Raw genomic sequence first — 23,079 nt, 5'->3', positions numbered from 1 at the left:
GAACAGCTGACGTTACTGAACCCCAATAACAGAGGAGGGACTGTTGACTGTGCGTACAGCACTACCAGGCAACAACTAGCGGTGTTGGAGCCCAGGGACAGGTGGAGGAGGAGGAGGTGGAGGAGGTAGGAGGGATTGCCACACACACAGCAGGGGAACAGCTGACGTTACTGAACCCCAATAACAGAGGAGGGACTGTTGAAACTGTGCGTATAGCACTACCAGGCAACAACTAGCGGTGTTGGAGCCCAGGGACAGGTGGAGGAGGAGGAGGTGGAGGAGGTAGGAGGGATTGCCACACACACAGCAGGGGAACAGCTGACGTTACTGAACCCCAATAACAGAGGAGGGACTGATGACTGTGCGTACAGCACTACCAGGCAACAACTAGTTGTGTTGGAGCCCAGGGACAGGTGGAGGAGGAGGAGGTGGAGGAGATAGGAGGGATTGCCACACACACAGCAGGGGAACAGCTGACGTTACTGAACCCCAATAACAGAGGAGGGACTGTTGGGACTGTGCGTACAGCACTACCAGGCAACAACTAGCGGTGTTGGAGCCCAGGGACAGGTGGAGGAGGAGGAGGTGGAGGAGGTAGGAGGGATTGCCACACACACAGCAGGGGAACAGCTGACGTTACTGAACCCCAATAACAGAGGAGGGACTGTTGACTGTGCGTACAGCAATACCAGGCAACAACTAGCGGTGTTGGAGCCCAGGGACAGGTGGAGGAGGAGGAGGTGGAGGAGGTAGGAGGGATTGCCACACACACAGCAGGGGAACAGCTGACGTTACTGAACCCCAATAACAGAGGAGGGACTGTTGGGACTGTGCGTATAGCACTACCAGGCAACAACTAGCGGTGTTGGAGCCCAGGGACAGGTGGAGGAGGAGGAGGTGGAGGAGGTAGGAGGGATTGCCACACACACAGCAGGGGAACAGCTGACGTTACTGAACCCCAATAACAGAGGAGGGACTGTTGACTGTGCGTACAGCACTACCAGGCAACAACTAGCGGTGTTGGAGCCCAGGGACAGGTGGAGGAGGAGGAGGTGGAGGAGATAGGAGGGATTGCCACACACACAGCAGGGGAACAGCTGACGTTACTGAACCCCAATAACAGAGGAGGGACTGTTGGGACTGTGCGTACAGCACTACCAGGCAACAACTAGCGGTGTTGGAGCCCAGGGACAGGTGGAGGAGGAGGAGGTGGAGGAGGTAGGAGGGATTGCCACACACACAGCAGGGGAACAGCTGACGTTACTGAACCCCAATAACAGAGGAGGGACTGTTGACTGTGCGTACAGCACTACCAGGCAACAACTAGCGGTGTTGGAGCCCAGGGACAGGTGAAGGAGGAGGAGGTGGAGGAGATAGGAGGGATTGCCACACACACAGCAGGGGAACAGCTGACGTTACTGAACCCCAATAACAGAGGAGGGACTGTTGGGACTGTGCGTACAGCACTACCAGGCAACAACTAGCGGTGTTGGAGCCCAGGGACAGGTGGAGGAGGAGGAGGTGGAGGAGGTAGGAGGGATTGCCACACACACAGCAGGGGAACAGCTGACGTTACTGAACCCCAATAACAGAGGAGGGACTGTTGACTGTGCGTACAGCACTACCAGGCAACAACTAGCGGTGTTGGAGCCCAGGGACAGGTGGAGGAGGAGGAGGTGGAGGAGATAGGAGGGATTGCCACACACACAGCAGGGGAACAGCTGACGTTACTGAACCCCAATAACAGAGGAGGGACTGTTGGGACTGTGCGTACAGCACTACCAGGCAACAACTAGCGGTGTTGGAGCCCAGGGACAGGTGGAGGAGGAGGAGGTGGAGGAGGTAGGAGGGATTGCCACACACACAGCAGGGGAACAGCTGACGTTACTGAACCCCAATAACAGAGGAGGGACTGTTGACTGTGCGTACAGCACTACCAGGCAACAACTAGCGGTGTTGGAGCCCAGGGACAGGTGGAGGAGGAGGAGGTGGAGGAGATAGGAGGGATTGCCACACACACAGCAGGGGAACAGCTGACGTTACTGAACCCCAATAACAGAGGAGGGACTGTTGGGACTGTGCGTACAGCACTACCAGGCAACAACTAGCGGTGTTGGAGCCCAGGGACAGGTGGAGGAGGAGGAGGTGGAGGAGGTAGGAGGGATTGCCACACACACAGCAGGGGAACAGCTGACGTTACTGAACCCCAATAACAGAGGAGGGACTGTTGACTGTGCGTACAGCACTACCAGGCCACAACTAGCGGTGTTGGAGCCCAGGGACAGGTGGAGGAGGAGGAGGTGGAGGAGATAGGAGGGATTGCCACACACACAGCAGGGGAACAGCTGACGTTACTGAACCCCAATAACAGAGGAGGGACTGTTGGGACAGTGCGTACAGCACTACCAGGCAACAACTAGCGGTGTTGGAGCCCAGGGACAGGTGGAGGAGGAGGTGGAGGAGGTAGGAGGGATTGCCACACACACAGCAGGGGAACAGCTGACGTTACTGAACCCCAATAACAGAGGAGGGACTGTTGGGACTGTGCGTATAGCACTACCAGGCAACAACTAGCGGTGTTGGAGCCCAGGGACAGGTGGAGGAGGAGGAGGTGGAGGAGGTAGGAGGGATTGCCACACACACATCAGGGGAACAGCTGACGTTACTGAACCCCAATAACAGAGGAGGGACTGTTGACTGTGCGTACAGCACTACCAGGCAACAACTAGCGGTGTTGGAGCCCAGGGACAGGTGGAAAAGCAGAGGAACACAATGTAGGCCGAAGCCTGAGAAAGTCGAAAGGGAACCTTTAACCCCCCCCCAAGGCGTTTGTAGCTGAAAGAGCCAGCTTGTGCAGCACAAAAGATGCAAAAGGAAAAGGTGGCTCTTTTCATCATGCTCCTTGCAAACACAGAACTAAACACTTATAAAGTGTGTCCCCTGAAACCGTGAAACCGTCCCGGAGGTGGGACTTTCCTTCGTAATATGACGCAGCACAGCCGTCATTCCTCCCCCCCGGGCGCCGCGCCCCGGCTCCTCAGCGTAGTTTGATTCCGTCCCGGAGCCTGCGCTGTTATGTTATCCCTTGGCCAGGCACACTTAGCGCTGCCCATCTTCTGACATCATTTGGTGTCAGGCTGGCTGCGCCTGTGCGGCCGCGCTGGCCGAGAGCCCGCCTCGCAGTGTCTTCTGATTTTATCCCACTGGGGGCCTGGGATCCATGGCCATGCGCAGTGCATATCCTCGCCTCTCACTCCCCTCCCTACGGCTTCTTAAGACTGTGCGGTGTCACGGCCGTGGCATGCTATTAGGGACCAGCTGACACCGAACAGTCTGAAGAAGCCGTAGGGAGATGAGTGAGAGGTGGAGGTTCAGATATGCAGTGCGCATGTCCATGGATCCCAGGCCCCCAGTGGGATTAAATCAGAAGACACTGCGAGGCGGGCCCTCGGCCAGCGCGGCCGCACAGGCGCAGCCATCCTGACACCAAATGATGCCAGAAGACGGGCAGCGCTAAGTGTGCCTGGCCACGGGATAACATAACAGCGCAGGCTCCGGGACGGAATCAAACAACGCTGAGGAGCCGGGGCGCGGCGCCGGGGGGGGAGGAATGACGGCTGTGCTGCGTCATATTACGAAGGAAAGTCCCACCTCCGGGACGGTTTTACGGTATCAGTGGACACATTTTATAAGTGTTAAGTTCTGCGTGTGCAAGGAGCTAAACCAAAATAGCTACCTTTTCCTTGTGCAGCATTACTGCTGCACAAGGAGGCTCTTTCAGTAACAAACGCCTTGGGGGGGGGGACAGATTCCCTTACATTTCAGTTGTTGTGTCAGCGTGGCGGTCGCATGACACATTGCCAGCTACACAGCTGGGGATCAGCTGACGTTACTGAAACCCAAGAACACTGGGTCGTATGTTTTGACTGTGCAGACGGCACTTCTGAGCCTCAACTGGCGGTGTTGGAGCCCAGGAATTTAAGTTCAGGTGGTAGAAAGATGAACACAACAGGAGACCTGGATAACGTATACAGTGACCTAATTATTTAATCAGGAGGAGGAGTGGCAAATTCCTGCGAGATCCAGGCCTTGTTCATTTTCAGGAAAGTAAGCCGGTCAACGTTATCGGAGGATAGTCGCATGCGACGGTCAGTTAGTACACCACCTGCAGCACTAAAGACACGTTCCGATAATACACTGGCCGCAGGGCAAGACAGCACCTCCAATGCATACTGGCTTAGCTCTGGCCATGTATCCAGCTTTGAGACCCAAAACTTGAAAGGGGAAGAGCCGTCTGGGAGTACAGCAAGAGGGCAAGACATGTAGTCTGTCACCATCTGACGGAACCGTTGCCTCCTGCTGACTGGAGCCGTCTGTGATGGTGTAGACTTTTGTGGGGGGCACAGAAAACTGTGCCACAGTTGGGCCATACTGGTCTTGCCTTGGGCAGAGGCACTGCTTCTGCTCCCTCTTTGTGCAGAGCCTCCACCACTGCCTGGACGCACTGAGCTGCTTTGGAATGCACTAGCAGCACTTCTCTCAGTTGGAATGGAGAAGATGATGGAATTGACCAGTGTGTCTTGGTACTCCCGCATTTTTCGCTCCCGGTTCAACGGTGTGATGAGGCTTTCTACGTTGTCCCGGTAGCGAGGATCGAGGAGGGTGAACACCCAATAATCAGACATGTTGAGAATGTGGGCGATGCGGCGGTCGTTTCTCAGGCACTGCAGCATGTAATCCACCATGTGCTGCAGACTGCCAACTGCCCAAGAAACGCTGTCCCCTGCTGGAGGCGTGATATCTGCCCGCTCGTCATCACCCCACCCTCGCTGTACACACTGAGTACTGGACAATTCGGTAACTCCCTCCTCTGGACGGATGTCTTCCTCCTCCATTGACTCCTCCTCATCCTCCTCACAAACTGTCCCCTGCCTACGCGTTTGTGAGGAACCACGTGGCGCTGACTGTCCAGAAGATGATGGAAATGGTGAATCCTCTTCCTCCACCTCTTCCACAACATCATCCCTTAGCGCTTGCAGTGATTTTTCAAGCAGGCAGATAAGGGGGACAGTCATGCTGACTAGTGCATCATCTGCACTCGCCATCCGCGTGGAATAATCAAAGGGACGCAAAACCTGGCAGACGTCATTCATAGTGGCCCACTCTGTGGTTGTGAAGTCTGTATGGCGCTGAGTGCGACTTCTTTGCGCCTGAAGCAGCTGGTACTCCATTACAGCTTGCTGCTGCTCACACAACCGCTCCAACATATGTAACATGGAATTCCACCTGGTAGGTAGGTCACATATGATGCGATGTTCCGGCAGGCGGTGTCGGCGCTGCAGAGCCGCAATGCGCGCTTTTGCCGTGCTGGAACGCCGCAAGTGAGCACACTCTAGGCGGACCTTGTGCAGCAGTGCATCAAGATCCGGATAGTCCCTCAAAAAGCTCTGCACGACCAAATTGAGCACATGTGCCAGACATGGGATGTGAGTGAGGTTGCCGAGGCCCAGAGCTGCCACCAGATTTCGGCCATTATCACACACTACCATGCCTGGCTGGAGATTCGCTGGCACAAACCACACATCGCTCTCCTGCTTGATGGCATTCCAGAGCTCCTGCGCTGTGTGGCTACGATTCCCCAAAAAAATTAATTTCAAGACGGCCTGTTGACGTTTGGCCACGGCTGTGCTCATGTCGGTCGTAACAGGTACACGTTCATCACGGGTCCATGTGGAGGTGGACTGTGACGGCTCCTGCAGCGATGATTCTGAGGAACTGGTGTAAGAGGAGGAGTCAATGCGTACAGAATGGATTCCTGCAATCCTTGGAGTGGGCAGGACACGTCCTGCGCCACTCGCACGGTCTGTACCCGGCTCAACGACATTAACCCAATGGGCAGTGAGGGAAAGGTATCGCCCCTGTCCATGTTGACTGGTCCACGCATCGGTGGTGAGGTGGACCTTGCTACTGACGGCGTTCAGTAGCGCGTGTTTTATGTGTCCCTCCACATGCTTGTGCAGGGCAGGGACGGCTTGCCTGCTGAAGTAAAAGCGGCTGGGCACATTGTACTGTGGGACTGCCAATGACATCAAGTCACGGAAGCTGTCAGTCTCCACCAGCCTGAATGACAGCATTTCCAGTGACAGAAGTTTGGCAATGCCTGCAGTCAGAGCCTGTGCTCGTGGGTGGTTTGACGAGAAAGGCCGCCTTTTCTCCCATGCCTGTACTACCGATGGCTGTAGACTGGGCTGGGAGTGTGTGGATGACTGGGAAAGTGGTGCTGCGGGTGGAATTACAGCGGGTCTCTGGACAACAGGGCCAGAGGTTCTTCCGCGGCGATCCTGGGAGGAAGCCAAACCAGCTGCGTGTGAGCTGGAGGAAGAGGCAACACGAGCTGAAGAGGTGGTAGCTGCCGCTGTTGGTTGGCCTAGCTCTTCAGTGTGTTTTTCTAACAACGCCGGGTGCCTGGTGCGCACATGTTTCCACATGTTGGAGGTATTGAGGCTGCTGACATTTCGACCTCTTTTTACTTTGTGATGACACACCTTGCATTTGACATAGCAAATGTCATCTGCAACTGTGTCAACAAAGGCCCAGGCACTGCAAGTCTTGGGAGCGCCCTTTTTGGCTTTTGGAAGAGACATGCTCCTAACGGGTGCCAAAGCGGAGGCTGCAGGATCCGCAGTCTTCCCCCTCCCTCTCCCTCTTTGGGCCGTACGGGGAATCTCTTCCTCAGAGCTGCTCCCACCACCTTCCTGTCCCTCACGCCAAGATGGGTCAAGGACCTCATCATCTACACTACCCTCTGCCCCCAACTGCTCCTCCTGGGTAGTCTCAGCAGCAGAGCACGCACCAGTAAGTGGCACCTGAGTGTCATCATCAGCTGATGCGGCCTGCGATGTGGTGACCGGAGCCACTGGCCCACCCGCCTCTTCAGAGGAAGAGAGAAAAAGCTGTTGGGCATCACTGCACCCTGCCTCTTCTTCCATTTCTCCAATGCTGCTTGGCTGGCCCCCTGTTTCCAAGCCAAGAGATTCAGAGAAAAGAAGTAGAGACGGCTCCTGTCCTGGGCTCTCTGTCTGCCTGGGCAATTTGGCAGGTGGTGAAGAGACAGATGGCTGCTCTCCAGTGCTCTGTGTCTGAGAGGATGTGGCACTAATTGAAGTTGATGCATTAGCTGCCATCCATCCGACAACGGCTTCAATTTGGTCTTCACGCAGCAGCGGTGTACGGCGCTCTGACACAAAGCTGCGCATGAATGACTGTTGCCTGGTGAAAGTGGGTGCTGATGAGTCACCGGTGCCCGCAGCAGGCATAGAATCCCCACGTCCCCTCCCTGCTCCGCGCCCACACCCACGTGCCTTACTCACTGCCTTCTTCATCTTGGTTGACTGATAAAGATAAGCAGAAAAGTACGGCTTTGTGTGCTTATTCCTGAGCAACTCCTCCTAACAGGTATAAGAAACACTAATTTTCTAAAGTGTGGACTAGACTTTAATATGAGCTAATGTGGCCTACACAAATGTAAAGTGGTGTAACTGGTGTGTTTGGTGAACTTTATTATTTATTTATTTTTTGGGGGCTGAACTGACAACGGATAGAGCTGCAGTCACACGGAGACTGTGCAGACAGACGTAAACGGCGCTGCAAGGCCCAAAAACCCTCCTCTACGTTATCCTATGTAGTGTTTTTCCACAAGTTAGCTGGAGACGGGTGGAAAGACACTAATAGGATTTTTTGGAAAAATGTGCAGCAGCCTGCACTACTTAAAACAAAATGAAAATTGATTTGGCGGTATGACGCAGTGAAGAACCCTGAGCTGGAGACAACCAGGCTATGGCTGCTCACAGACTACAGGGCGAGCTGCAGTCACACGGAGACCGTGCAGACAGCCGTAAACGGCGCTGCAAGGCCCAAAAACCCTCCTCTACGTTATCCTATGTAGTGTTTTTCCACAAATTAGCTGGAGACGGGTGGAAAGACACTAATAGGAATTTTTTTAAAAAATGTGCAGCAGCCTGCACTACTTAAAACAAAATGAAAATTGATTTGGCGGTATGACGCAGTGAACAACCCTGAGCTGGAGACAACCAGACTATGGCTGCTCACAGACTACAGGGCGAGCTGCAGTCACACGGAGACCGTGCAGACAGCCGTAAACGGCGCTGCAAGGCCCAAAAACCCTCCTCTACATTATCCTATGTAGTGTTTTTCCACAAATTAGCTGGAGACGGGTGGAAAGACACTAATAGGAATTTTTTGAAAAAATGTGCAGCAGCCTGCACTACTTAAAACAAAATGAAAATTGATTTGGCGGTATGACGCAGTGAACAACCCTGAGCTGGAGACAACCAGGCTATGGCTGCTCACAGACTACAGGGCGAGCTGCAATCACACGGAGACCGTGCAGACAGCCGTAAACGGTGCTGCAAGGCCCAAAAACCCTCCTCTACGTTATCCTATGTAGTGTTTTTCCACAAATTAGCTGGAGACGGGTGGAAAGACACTAATAGGATTTTTTTGAATAAATTAGCAGCAAACTACACTACTTGAAAAAAAAAAAAAAAAGAACAGTATGAGGCAATGAACCACCCTCCCTGAACTGAATACAACCAGCTATGGATGGCCTATGTGGCTGCACTCAGACTAGAGAGTGGGCTGCACTCACACACACACACACACAGACCTTGCAGATCGCTGTGAAAACAGCGCTACAAGGCAAAAGCAAGGTGAATAGTAGGTGAACACAGCGGTTGCTAAATTAGCCTTTGGAAAGCACAAAGAAGCAAATCGCTATCTCTAAACTGTCCCTCAGTCAGCAAACAGCGTCCTGTCACTAACTGAATTCACAGCAGAGTGATCGCAAAATGGCGCCAGCGACTTTTAAACTGCATCATGACATCATTTCAGCAGCCAATCACAGCCTTGCCAGTAGTTTCATGCCCTCCATGCTAAACAGGATGTGCCCACACTTGGAATCATTCTCATTGGCTGTATTTCTGTATTTTGAATCTTGGAACTTCCGATTCCGGTATCCGATACGCGGCAAGTATCGGAATCCCGGTATCGGAATTCCGATACCGCAAGTATCGGCCGATACCCGATACTTGCGGTATCGGAATGCTCAACACTATAGAAGACACATCTGTTCACTGAGACTTCATTCCCAGCTGGGCTGAGCTGCCGCAAGATCTGGTGAGATCCCCACTAGCACCGTGAGGGCTCATGATGTCACCTTTGCACTCACAGTGTTAGCGCAGATCTCGCCGACGTCACCGCAGTTCAGCCTGGCTGGGAACGGAGTCTCAGTGACCAGAGGTAACCTCTATGACATCGCCCCCGGTCAATGATGCTGCATTCCCAGCAGCTCGTTCACCAGTGGTTCTCAGCCTGGACGGTCACATCTTGGCACCATCAAGGTTAAAAACTAATTATCCCCCAGACTTGGATTACAGCGTGGAACAGAACAACAGAGGGAGGAATAGGTGAGGGATATATTTTTGTTTTATTTTTATTTTACTACAGGAGAATGAGGGCTTCGATGGAATAGGCATTAGGTGAGTATAACTGTGTTTGTTATTTTTAAATAAAAGAGTAAAGCTGTGTTTTGTTTTATTTCTAATAAAAGACTTTATTCTGGCTGTGTCTTTATTTACCATGTAACTATAGGATTAGTAATGGATAGGTGTCTTATAGACACTTCTCCATTACTAAGCCATGCGCTTGATGTGACCTGACAATACAAACGTGACATCAACTCAACAAATATGAACCCCACTTGCCACCACTACAGGGCAAGTGGGAAGAGCCGGGCCAGGCAACAGAATTGCTGCATCTAATAGATGTGACTTTTCTGGGCAGGTGTGGGCTGCTTTTTTTAGGCTTGGGGGTCAATATGTCATGGTTTGCCTGGGATGCTTAGGTCTGGAGCTGCTGGGGTTAATCTTGGGAGCCTCCCTTTAGTTTCAGCGAAGCTTTTTATAGCCTCTTTGTGGGTCTAGGCATCGTCGGTTATACTTTTGCCCTTGGCTGAGTACATCGACACCTGTGTGCCTGTGCTTTAGTGCCTGAGTCCTCTCCTGTCTGTTTGGTTTTGACCTGGATTGTTCCCCATTGGGATTTTGCCTACTGACTCGGTACCTCATCTGCTTCTTTGGTTTCTGACTTTGGCTATGTCCTAGGGTTTTTGCTTCTGATTCTGTACTAACTCGTCTGACTCGGCTTCCCTGACCTCGGCTTGCCTTGACTACTCTTCCCCGGTGCCCTTCCTTCTCTGGTGTCCCGTAGTTACCATTCCTCTCTGAACCTTGGGATTCTGCTGTGCGCTCTGCTGTCCCCTTCGGCGGCTTTGCTCTAAGCCCCGCCCCTTCACTTGTGACCTGTGGTCACGTGATCACAGGTCCTGTTCCTGCATTCTACTCTCTCACTCCCGGTTGCTCTGCCTGCATTCGGTAACACTGTCGCTGCCCTCAGTTCCTGGACAGTGTGGGTGCCTCCAACAGTCCTGGGGCATCTGTGACTCTGAGCTCGAACCGCTCAGGCTCCTGTTGAGTGTTCGCCTGGCAGATCCTGATATTATAACCCACCCATTTATCTACAGCTTTGCCTTTTTTTTCTCTGCTCCTGTGGGGGAAATATGGATCCCCTTCAGGCTCTGTCTGAGCAGGTTAAACACCTGACTTACATGTTTCAAAAGCTTAATGTAGAGCAACGGACCATGGCACAGTCTCAGCAGCATTTAGCTGCTACTGTGCAAGGGGCCTTTTCTGCAGGGGCCCTGGGGGCTGGGGGTTGGGATGTTTCTCTGGAGCCTTCTGAACCCCCCATTAGATTGCCTGATTTGTTTTCAGGAGATAAGGAGGAGCTGGGAACCCCTCTATTCTTGATAACCAATCGTGCTGAAAATGACAGTTGAAGGTTGCAGCCCCCAGCTGTGAGTTTTGACTAGCTGGTTATAGAAAATACAGGGGAACCCATGCCATTTTTTTCATTTATTTAGTTATTTAGAGTGCAGGTGGTGGCTGATGAATACCCCCATCAGCTGCTCCTGCTGTCACTGTTATTAGCAGCAGCAGGGGTAGGCTGATGGGAGAAATGGTCCCATTAGCTGCTGCCTGCTGTCTTTTTTATCACTTAAATATATCTCTGATTTTCCTCTGCTCGCACATGGCGCTGGGGAACAGCGCTTACTGTAACGCTTCTTCCCTGGCGCCAATGCTTGTCATATGGATGAAAACCATGTTTGTTATGTGTATGCACATATGCGGGATTTTTTTTTGGCCCATGCTGAAATTAGAAAATGGCCATGTCAGCGTGTTTTGCCCACGGACACAAGGTCCATAGAAACACACAGACATACAATGCCTTGCGAAAGTATTCGGCCCCCTGGAACTTTTCAACCTTTTCCCACATATCAAGCTTCAGACATAAAGATACCAAATGTAAATTTTTGGTGAAGAATCAACAACAAGTGGAACACAATTGTGAATTTGAATGAAATTTATTGGCTATTTTAAATTTTTGTGAAAATTCAAAAACTGAAAAGTGTGGCGTGCATTATTATTCGGTCCTTTTAACTTAATACTTTGTTGCGCCACCTTTTGCTGCAATAACAGCTGCAAGTCGCTTGGGGTATGTCTCTTTCAGTTTTGTACATTGAGAGACTGAAATTCTTGCCCATTCTTCCTTGGCAAACAACTCGAGCTCAGTGAGGTTTGATGGAGATCGCTTGTGAACAGCAGTTTTCAGCTCTTTCCATAGATTCTCGATTGTATTGAGGTCTGGACCTTAACTTGGCCATTCTAACACCAGGATATGTTTATTTGTGAACCATTCCATTGTAGATATTGCTTTATGTTTGGGATCATTGTCTTGTTGGAAGACAAATCTCCATCTCAGTCTCAGGTCTTTTGCAGACTCCAACAGGTTTTCTTCAAGAATGTTCCTGTATTTGGCTTCATCCATCTTCCCATGAGTTTTATCCATCTTCCCTGTCACTGCTGAAGAAAAGCAGGCCCAAACCATGATGCTGCCACCACCATGTTTGACAGTGGGGATGGTGTGTTGATGGTGATGAGCTGTGTTGCCTTTACGCCAAACATATGGTTTGGCATTGTTGCCAGAAAGTTTGATATTGGTTTCATCTGACCAGAGCACCTTCATCCACATGTTTGGTGTGTCTCCCAGGTGGCTTGTTGCAAACTTTAAACAACACTTTTTATGGATATCCTTGTGAAATGGCTTTCTCCTTGCCACTGTTCCATAAAGGCCAGATTTGTGCAGTGTACGACTGATTGTTGTCCTATGGACAGAATGTCCCACCTCAGCTGTAGATCTCTGCAGTTCATCCAGATTCATCATGGGCCTCTGGGCTGCATCTCTGATCAATCTTCTCCTTATTTGAGATGAATGTTTAGAGGGACAGCCGGGTCTTGGTAGATTTGCAGTTGTATGATACTCCTTCCATTTCAATATGATCGCTTGCATAGTGCTCCTTGGGATGTTTAAAGTTTTGGAATGCAAATTGCCTCTACAGAGAAAAAGAGGACTTAAACTCTATAGCGCCACCTGTTGAAAGTAGCGATCCTACAAGTCATAATCAACCCTTTAACGATTCATGCAATATGACTTAGGATAAAAGCTAAATCAGTATCTCAATTCACAGACACTGTGTTTCGGGCTGTTGGCCCTCGTCAGTGCAAAGTATGAGAACTAATTTGGCTAGATGAGAGGCTCTGGACTGGGGTCTAAGGGGTAATGTTCCTCCTTATGGAGAGTGACATACCAGCCCTAGCTTGTCAAGGTAAGGAGGCTTATTTGCCGAGCAATGCTCCTCTGGGAAATTTAATATGCAAATTGCCTCTTCAGAGAAAAAGAGGACTTTAACTCTATAGTGCCACCTGTTGGAAGTAGCGATCCTACAAGTCACAATCAACCCTTTAACGAGTCGTGCAATATGACTTAGGATAAAAGCCAAATCAGTGTCTCAATTCGCAGACACGGTGTTTCGGGCTGTTGGCCCTCGTCAGTGCGAAGTATGAGAACTAATTTGGCTAGATGAGAGGCTCTGGACTGGGGTCTAAGGGGTAACGTTTCTCCTTATGGAGAATGACATTCCAGCTCTGGCTTGTCAAGGTAAGGAGGCTTATTCGCCGTGCAATGCTCCTCTGGGAAATTTTATATGCAAATTGCCTCTTCAGAGAAAAACAGGACTTAAAGGGAACCTGTCACCATGTTTTTGGAAGATGGGATAAAAATAGCGTTAAATAGGGGCAGAGGTGGGCGTTACATTAGTGTGTTTGTTATGCGTTTATTACCCACCTAAGTTGCCGAAATACCTTTGCAAAGTCTCCGTTTTCGCCTGTCAATCAGGCTGGTCTGGTCAGATGGGCGTTGTCTTCCCCCAGATTTTGCGTAGTTTTCCGTTGGTGGCGTAGTGGTGTGCGCATGCCCAAGGTCCCGAATCCTCTGCCAGGGGATTTCAAAGAGCGCGGTGTCCGTTATTGCATTGGTGATCGGTGGGCGCGGCCATCTTCCTTTGGCCGCGCGTGCGCAGAAGCGGCGCTCTGCTGGCCGCGGCATCAGGAAAATGGCCGCGGGATGCCGCGCGTGTGCAGATGGATATCGCGGCGGCCATTTTCCTGAAGCCGCGGCCAGCAGAGCGCCGCGGCAAGCAGAGCGCCGCTTCTGCGCACGCGCGGCCAAAGGAAGATGGCCGCGCCCACCGATCACCAATGCAATAACGGACACCGCGCTCTTTGAAATCCCCTGGCAGAGGATTCGGGACCTTGGGCATGCGCACACCACTACGCCACCAACGGAAAACTAAACAAGATCTGGGGGAAGACACCACGCCCATCTGACCAGACCAGCCTGATTGACAGGCGAAAACGGAGACTTTGCAAAGGTATTTCGGCAACTTAGGTGGGTAATAAACGCATAACAAACACACTAATGTAACGCCCACCTCTGCCCCTATATAACGCTATTTTTATCCCATCTTCCAAAAACGTGGTGACAGGTTCCCTTTAAACTCTATAGGAGGATTAAACTCTATAGATTTGGAAATCATTTTGTATCTAAATCAGTATCACGGACCTGTCTGTTGTGTTCCTTGGTCTTCATGATGCTTTCTGTGCTTCAAACAGAACCCTGAGACTATCGCAGAGCAGGTGCATTTATATGGAGACTTGATTACACACAGGCTTATACAGGGCCAGCCCGAACGTATAGGCGAACTAGGCAGCCGTCTAGGTCGCCGACCCTAAGGCGGCGCCAGAGAAAAAATAGAAAAAATTATAAAAAATCTTTTCAAAAGGCAAAAGGTGTATGGAGCAGAGCTGAATGTGTATGAGGTGTATGGAGCGGAGCCGTGTGTGTATGAGGTGTACGGAGCGGAGTCGTGTGTGTATGAGGTTATGGAGCGGAGCTAAATGTGTACGAGGTGTATGGAGCGGAGCTGCGTGTGTAGGAGGTGTATGGAGTGGAGCGCGTGTGTACGGAGCACAGACGCGTGTGTAGGAGAAGCTATGTGTGGCCATTATACGGTACGAAGTATCATGTGTGGCCAATATACAGTAGGGAGCATCATGTGTGGTCATTATACAGTATGGAGCATCATGTGTGGCCATTATACAGTATGGAGCATCATGTGTGGCCATTATACAGTATGGAGCATCATGTGTGGCCATTATACAGTATGGAGCACTGTGTGGCCATATTTTTTTGTTTAGAATTATTCTTTATGAAACAGTGTGATCAGCAGTGCTAAATGGGTGTGGTTGGGACGTGGATATGGGTGTGGCTAGTTATGAATGGGTGTGGTCAGAGGCGTGGCCTAAAACTTGCCACGGTGTACAAAGCGCGCCGCAAACTTTGTCCCTCTTTCCCATCTTCAAAAGTTGGGAGGTATGTTAAAAGTTTCGCCTAGGGCGCCGTAATCTCTCGAGCCGGTCCTGTGCTTATACTTATCATCATTAGGCATTTACGACAACATTGGATCATTCAGAGATCCACAATGAGCTTCTGGAGTGAGTTTGCTGCACTGAAATAAAGGGGCCAAATAATATTGCATGCCCCACTTTTCAGTTTTTGAATTTCCACAAAAATTTTAAATAACCAATAAATTTCGTTCAACTTCACAATTGTGTTCCACTTGTTGTTGATTCTTTACCAAAAATTTACATTTGGTATCTTTATGTTTGAAGCATGATATGTGGGAAAAGTTTGAAAAGTTCCAGGGGGCAAAATACTTTCGCAAGGCACTGTATGCACAGACCTATTTACTTGAATAGGCAAATTGTGATCTGTTCCTCCCGAGTATCTGTATGGCTAAGTAGTACTGTACAGCCACATATGGGATATTGCCCCGTTCAATAGACATTGTGGGACAAATTTTGGTGCCATGTTAACCCACTTCTTGTGTGAAAATGTAAGATCTTTGGCTAAAACTAAATTTTGGTGGCACTGCCCAATGGTATAAAATTCTGTGACACAGCCATGGTGTAAATATGATCACTGCACCCCTAGATGAACTCATTGAGAGGTGTAGCTCGCAAAATGGGGTATATATGGGGGGTTCTGCCGTTCTGTCACTTCATGGGCTCTCCCAGTGGGTCATAGCACCTGCAAACCATAACAGTAAAATCTGATGCTTCTTGCCTTCTGAGCTTTGCATTGTGCCTAAAAAATATTTCCTGATTTCATGTAGGGTATTTGCCCACTCAGGAAAAAAGAAACCTCAGTTTGTTGCAAAAAAATTCCCATTAGCCCTTAGAGAAATTAAAAACTTGGGGCTAAAACTAAATTTTAGTGGTAAAAATGTAATTTATTCTTTCTTCACCACTAAGTGGTATAAAATTATGCGAGGCACATGTGGTGTTAATATGATCCCTGCACCACTAGATTAATTAATTGGAGAGTGTAGTTTGTAAAATGAGTTCACATATAGGGGGTTTCTGTTGTTCTGGCACCTCAGGGGCTCTGCTAATGTGACATGGCACCCTCAAACCATTCCAGCAAAATCTGAATTCCAATGTGGCACCTCTTCCCTTCTGAGCTTTGCACTGTGCCTCAAAAGTAGTAGTGCCTACATATGGGATATCGGCGTACTCCAGACAAATTCCAAAACAACTTTTGGGGTCCAATTTCTCCTGCTACCCTTGGTAAAATAAAGAAGTGGGGATGAAAAGATTATTTTTGTGGAAAAAATATGATTTTTCATTTTCACGGCTCTACGTTATAAACTTTTGTGAAGCACTTGGGGGTTCAAAGTGCTCACCACACATCTAGATTAGTTCCTTGAGGGGGTCTAGTTTCCAAAATGGTGTCATTGTGGGGGGTTTCCATTGTTTAGGCACATCAGGGGCTCTCCAAACGAGATATGGCGCCCTATCTCAATTCCAGCCAATTTTGCATATGGGGGTAAACCACTGTTTGGGCTCATGGCAGAGCTCAGAAAGAAAGGAGCGCTGTTTAACTTTTTAGTGGGGTATCAGTATACTCAGGACAAATTGCACAACAATTTTTGGTTCCAATTTCAACTGTTACATTTGGTAAAATAAAATAAAAAATTGAATCTGAAGTAAATTTTTTGTGAAAAAAAGTTAAATGTTCATTTTTTTCAACAATCCAAAAACTCCTTTGAAGCATCTGAAGGGTTAATAAACGTCTTCAATGTGCTTTTGAGCACCTTGAGGGGTGCAGTTTTTAGAATGGTGTAGCTTTTGGATACCTTCTATCATATAGACCTCTCAAAGTGACTTCAAATGTGATGTGGTCCCTAAAAAAAATAGTGTTATAAAAATGAGAAATTGCTGGTCAACTTTATCCCTTAGGGTATATGCAAACATCCGGATTTTATGTGGAAATTTCCTGAGCAAAACCAGAAAATTTACCGCATAAAATCCGCACGCGGTTTTCTCATGCTTTACTCGCGGTTTTGTTGCATTTTTTGCGTGGATTTTTTGCGTTTTTTTTCCGGAGCTTCCTAAAACAGTAACATAGTTGGAAATCCGCTAAAATTCCCCAAACTTAATGAACATGCTGCGTATTTTTCCACATGCATTTTATTTGCGGAAAAATCCTCAACATGTGCACAAAAATTGCGGAATTCATTGAAAATGAGGTGATGCATAACGTATGCATTTTTATGCATTTTTGCAGCGGAATACTGACGAAAAAGAGCGCAAAATCCGTGAATAAGCAGCAATGTGTGTACATACCCTTATAATTTCCTAGGAAAAAAAAAATTTGGTTCCTAATTTGTGCTGATGTAAAGTAGAAATGTGGGAAATGTTATTTATGAAGTATTTTGTGTGACATACAGTGGGGCAAAAAAGTATTTAGTCAGTCAGCAATAATGCAAGTTCCACCACTTAAAAAGATGAGAGGCGTCTGTAATTTACATCATAGGTAGACCTCAACTATGGGAGACAAACTGAGAAAAAAAAATCCAGAAAATCAAATTGTCTGTTTTTTTATCATTTTATTTGCATATTATGGTGGAAAATAAGTATTTGGTCAGAAACAAAATTTCATCTCAATGCTTTGTAATATATCCTTTGTTGGTAATGACAGAGGTCAAACGTTTTCTGTAAGTCTTCACAAGGTTGCCACACACTGTTGTTGGTATGTTGGCCCATTCCTCCATGCAGATCTCCTCTAGAGCAGTGATGTTTTTGGCTTTTCGCTTGGCAACACGGACTTTCAACTCCCTCCAAAGGTTTTCTATAGGGTTGAGATCTGGAGACTGGCTAGGCCACTCCAGGACCTTGAAATGCTTCTTACGAAGCCACTCCTTCGTTGCCCTGGCGGTGTGCTTTGGATCATTGTCATGTTGAAAGACCCAGCCACGTTTCATATTCAATGCCCTTGCTGATGGAGGTTTGCACTCAAAATCTCACGATACATGGCCCCATTCATTCTTTCATGTACCCGGATCAGTCGTCCTGGCCCCTTTGCAGAGAAACAGCCCCAAAGCATGATGTTTCCACCACCATGCTTTACAGTAGGTATGGTGTTTGATGGATGCAACTCAGTATTCTTTTTCCTCCAAACACGACAAGTTGTGTTTCTACCAAACAGTTCCAGTTTGGTTTCATCAGACCATAGGACATTCTCCCAAAACTCCTCTGGATCATCCAAATGCTCTCTAGCAAACTTCAGACGGGCCCGGACATGTACTGGCTTAAGCAGTGGGACACGTCTGGCACTGCAGGATCTGAGTCCATGGTGGCGTAGTGTGTTACTTATGGTAGGCCTTGTTACATTGGTCCCAGCTCTCTGCAGTTCATTCACTAGGTCCCCCCGCGTGGTTCTGGGATTTTTGCTCACTGTTCTTGTGATCATTCTGACCCCACGGGGTGGGATTATGCGGGGAGCCCCAGATCGAGGGAGATTATCAGTGGTCTTGAATGTCTTCCATTTTCTAATTATTGCTCCCACTGTTGATTTCTTCACTCCAAGCTAGTTAGCTATTGCAGATTCAGTCTTCCCAGCCTGGTGCAGGGCTACAATTTTGTTTCTGGTGTCCTTTGACAGCTCTTTGGTCTTCACCATAGTGGAGTTTGGAGTCAGACTGTTTGAGGGTGTGCACAGGTGTCTTTTTATACTGATAACAAGTTTAAACAGGTGCCATTACTACAGGTAATGAGTGGAGGAAAGAGGAGACTCTTAAAGAAGAAGTTACAGGTTTGTGAGAGCCAGAAATCTTGATTGTTTGTTTCTGACCAAATACTTATTTTCCACCATAATATGCAAATAAAATGATAAAAAAACAGACAATGTGATTTTCTGGATTTTTTTTTCTCAGTTTGTCTCCCATAGTTGAGGTCTACCTATGATGTAAATTACAGACGCCTCTCATCTTTTTAAGTGGTGGAACTTGCACTATTGCTGACTGACAAAATACTTTTTTGCCCCACTGTATCTCTGTGATTTAAGGGCAAGAAAATTCTAAGTTGGAAAATTTGCGACATTTTCTAAATTTTTACCAAATTTCTGTTTTGTTCACAAACAAATGCAACTCATATCAAAGAAATTTTACCACTATCATGAAGTACAATATGTCTCAAGAAAACAGTCTCAGAATCACCAGGATCCATTGAAGTGTTACAGAGTTATTACCTCATAAATGGATAGTGGTCAGAATTGTAAAAATTGGCCTGGTCATTAACGTGCAAACCACCCTCAGGGTTTAAGGAATTAAAATAACAAATTGAGCAGTAATAGCTTTAGAGTGTTTATATTTGACCTGTTGGAAAAAACATTTAATTTATAAATTTGATTTTGATGGAAGACATGGTAAATGTTTATACAAATTTTTTTTCTAGGATTTACTGGGATTCTGCTTTTGAGTATTCTAGCATTGATGTATGTCTTTGCTTCCCACCATTTTCGACGTATCAGTTTTCGTGGATTTTGGTTCACTCATCACTTATACATAATCATGTATATTTTGGTAAGCCTTTAATAACATGATGTCTAAGGTAGTTGTAGAGATAGCAATTTCCTAATTTGTTAATATTAAAGCAAAGCTTTCAGCATGAATCTGACACTAGTGTTTTTACATCTGAGTGTTTTTTTCAGAAATACTGCAGCATTTCTGAGGACACATGCTTTGAACAGTTAGCCAGGGACCATGCATCTCAGATGACTAGTCCGAGGCAGGTCCATGGTAGCTTTTCTTTGATCTGCTCCACTAGACTGACATGTTTGACCCCATACATGCACATTTGGAGTAGAGGACGTCTAAAAGTTTGATGACAGTGTACATATATATATATATATATATATATATATATATATATATATATATATATATATATATATACATACAGTGTGTATATATATATATATATATATATATATATATATATATATATATATATATACATACAGTACAGACCAAAAGTTTGGACACACCTTCTCATTTAAAGATTTTTCTGTATTTTCATAACTAAGAAAATTGTAAATTCACACTGAAGGCATCAAAACTATGAATTAACACATGTGGAATTATATACTTAACAAAAAAGTGTGAAACAACTGAAAATATGTCTGATGACTGCTTTGTACACTCTTGGCATTCTCTTGATGAACTTCAAGAGGTAGTCACCGGAAGTGGTCTTCCAACAATCTTGAAGGAGTTCCCAGAGATGCTTAGCACTTGTTGGCCCTTTTGCCTTCACTCTGTGGTCCAGCTCACCCCAAACCATCTCGATTGGGTTCAGGTCTGGTGACTGTGGAGGCCAGGTCATCTGGCGTAGCACCCCATCACTCTCCTTGCTGAGGCTGGTGACTCAGATAAACTTATCCTCAGAAGCAGAGGTGACTCTTGGTCTTCCTTTCCTGGGGCGGTCCTCATGTGAGTCAGTTTCTTTGTAGCACTTGATGGTTTTGGCAACTGCAGTTGGGGACACTTTCAAAGTTTTCCCAATTTTTCGGACTGACTGACCTTCATTTCTTAAAGTTATAATGGCCACTCATTTTTCTTTACTTAGCTGCTTTTTTTCTTGCCATAATACAAATTCTAAGAGTCTATTCAGTAGGACTATCAGCTGTGTATCCACCAGACTTCTGCTCAACACAACTGATGGTTCCAACCCATTTATAAGGCAAGAAATCCCACCTATTAAACCTGACAGGGCACACCTGTGAAGTGAAAACCATTTCCGGTGACTACCTCTTAAAGCTCATCAAGAGAATGCCAAGAGTGTGCAAAGCAGTCATCAAAGCAAAGGGTGGCTACTTTGAAGAACCTAGAATATAAGACATATTTTCAGTTGTTTCACATTTTTTTGTTAAGTACATAATTCCACATGTGTTAATTCATAGTTTTTATGCCTTCAGTGTGAATTTACAATTTTCATAGTCATGAAAATACAGAAAAATCTTTAAATGAGAAGGTGTTTCCAAACTTTTGGTCTGTACTATATATATATATATATATACACACACACATATACTGACTCAAACTATGATCAGCTGGCTGCTTTAACTTTTTTGTTCTACCAAATTCACAATGCAAATATTTATTAAAAATAGACTGTATTAAAAGCTTATAAGTTATAAAGCTTCAAAATGAAGTGGTACTTCAATGAAAGGTTCTCTTCAATAATAATGGTATAATTTATAAAACCTAAAACTTAACATTTTGCTTTATCTCTTTTTACCCCTAATTGCTGAAAAATGTTTGAAAGCTCTGGAACTGGCTCTGTACCTATATAAATCTAATTGAACGATAAGGTCAATGGTAAAATTATTCTATGTATTATAAGCAGCATAGATTCAAGAACACATTGGGAAATAGAACATTATAACAGTAGCATTAGAAACATTTTAGCAAAAATAAAACAATTTATAAGAATGCATCAATACAATTGTCGACCCAGAGAATATAGTTATCATGCCATTTATAGCACACTGAGAATGCTGTATAAACAGATCTGAATAATGAGCGGTACCAGTAACCGTAACCGCGTCCTCATCACTGACTGACAACCGGCCCTAATGATGAACTTGCTGCTGGTCACTGCCAGGGGTGTGGTTACAGCCGCTGCTCTCTATGCACAGTCTGGTGACTGAAGCTGTGCCGGTGCCACCCTTATAACTGTAAGACTGAAGCTGCCATGAGGAATAAAGTTAATTTCCTCCCAGCAGCGGGAATCTCAGTGCGGCGGCCACATTGTGCCAGAACACTATTAACCTCCAGGCTAATCCCATATCTGCAGGTTCAAAGTGTTTTTTTTTACATGACAGGTTCTCTTTATGGGGTTGTCCAGTATTGGACAACCCTTTAAAAAAAGGATGCTAATTATGGATCCATTCTATAGTATATTAGACTGATGATGAGTAGGACATACAGGAGCCACATAATTTTCTTCCTTCAAAAGGTTGTGCATGAAGACATAAAGAGTTTCAGACTGCAAATGAATGACTAACAATAATCATCTTTGATCAGATTATCCTCCATAGCAGCTTTGGACTTCTTCAACCTCCCAGATTTCACATCTATTTGTCAGTTCCTGGTATTATTTTTGTTGGCGACAATTTAATCAGCTTGAGCCGAAAAAAGCGAGAAATCAATGTGATAAAGGCAGAATTGCTTCCTTCAGGTAATGTGACCATTATTGCATTATACACAAAAATAAAATAGTCATCACTCTAGGTTTATTGAGAACGACGTGCTTTCCTATCTGTATGTTTGGCCATGACTCATGTATCTTCATTCACTGATACAAATGGTAATAATACAAAACAAGATAAAATATTTCCTTAGAGTGAGCCTGTCAGCATGTTTTCACATATGGAAGTAGTGGTATGGCTATGTAGGTGCTCGTTCCCCAGTAAAAATTATACCTTATTTTCTAAAGATCTTATCACCCAGTCATGAGAAATCTAGCATAGAATCCGTTGGTAAATCAGGCTGGAAGAGCACTAGGGGTGTGTCTGAAGTAGAAAGAAGTTGTCCAAGTTCAGTCCCCAGTGCCCTTCCAGCCTAATTTGCATATGGCTTATATGTTGTATTTTTTATGATGGGCAAATTTGATCTCTACAAAAAAGCATTTTTATCACGGTGGAGGTGGGGCAAGTGTATACACAGGGATACCACAACTTTGTACTGTGAGACGTGATGACAGGATCCATTTAAATGAATGCAAAAACTAAATAGAGATAGGCATATATTAGTGTTAAAATAGTATCATGAAGAGGTGTAATCAAGTTTTGGAGTCATATACAGTCTGGCAAATACAAAGCTATAAAATAAATTTTTTTACTGATTTGCTCAGTAATAGTCCCAAGGATCACCGTAAACCTCAAATTCTTGTGGAATTTGTTGATTGCAAGCCTGCATTTTATAATAGACATTTTCCAATCTGCAACATGGAGGCGGAGAAGGTTATTTCTGGCAAAAGCTATATCCTATTTAGAGTCCACAAGCCAACAATATCCCTTCCATGTCCAGAGAGATAGCAAGAACCAAATAAGATTTGAATAGTTGTTACTGTGAAATTCCAAAATGAAGATTTGCCCATCCTTCATGGTCTGCTTTCATCTATCATCTTGATAAGTATATAT

The 23,079-nt window shown here is 46.5% G+C and overlaps 1 protein-coding gene across 2 annotated transcripts in view; it reads left to right on the top strand.

Annotated features, from left to right (window-relative positions):
* Positions 1-23,079, top strand: part of LOC143775604 (dual oxidase 1-like) — a 325,016-nt gene that overhangs the window by 249,938 nt on the left and 51,999 nt on the right. For both annotated transcript variants that reach the window (XM_077263942.1, XM_077263940.1), the window contains 2 exons: positions 19,332-19,459; positions 21,962-22,115. In XM_077263942.1, coding sequence (XP_077120057.1) covers positions 19,332-19,459; positions 21,962-22,115 — 282 coding nt within the window. The remainder of the gene's footprint in view (positions 1-19,331; positions 19,460-21,961; positions 22,116-23,079) is intronic.

The sequence above is a fragment of the Ranitomeya variabilis genome, chromosome 5, assembly GCF_051348905.1.
Source record: "Ranitomeya variabilis isolate aRanVar5 chromosome 5, aRanVar5.hap1, whole genome shotgun sequence".
Taxonomy (NCBI): Eukaryota; Metazoa; Chordata; class Amphibia; order Anura; family Dendrobatidae; genus Ranitomeya; species Ranitomeya variabilis.
The sequence above is the reverse complement of the archived record's forward strand: the minus strand, read 5'-3'. Positions and strand labels throughout refer to the sequence as shown.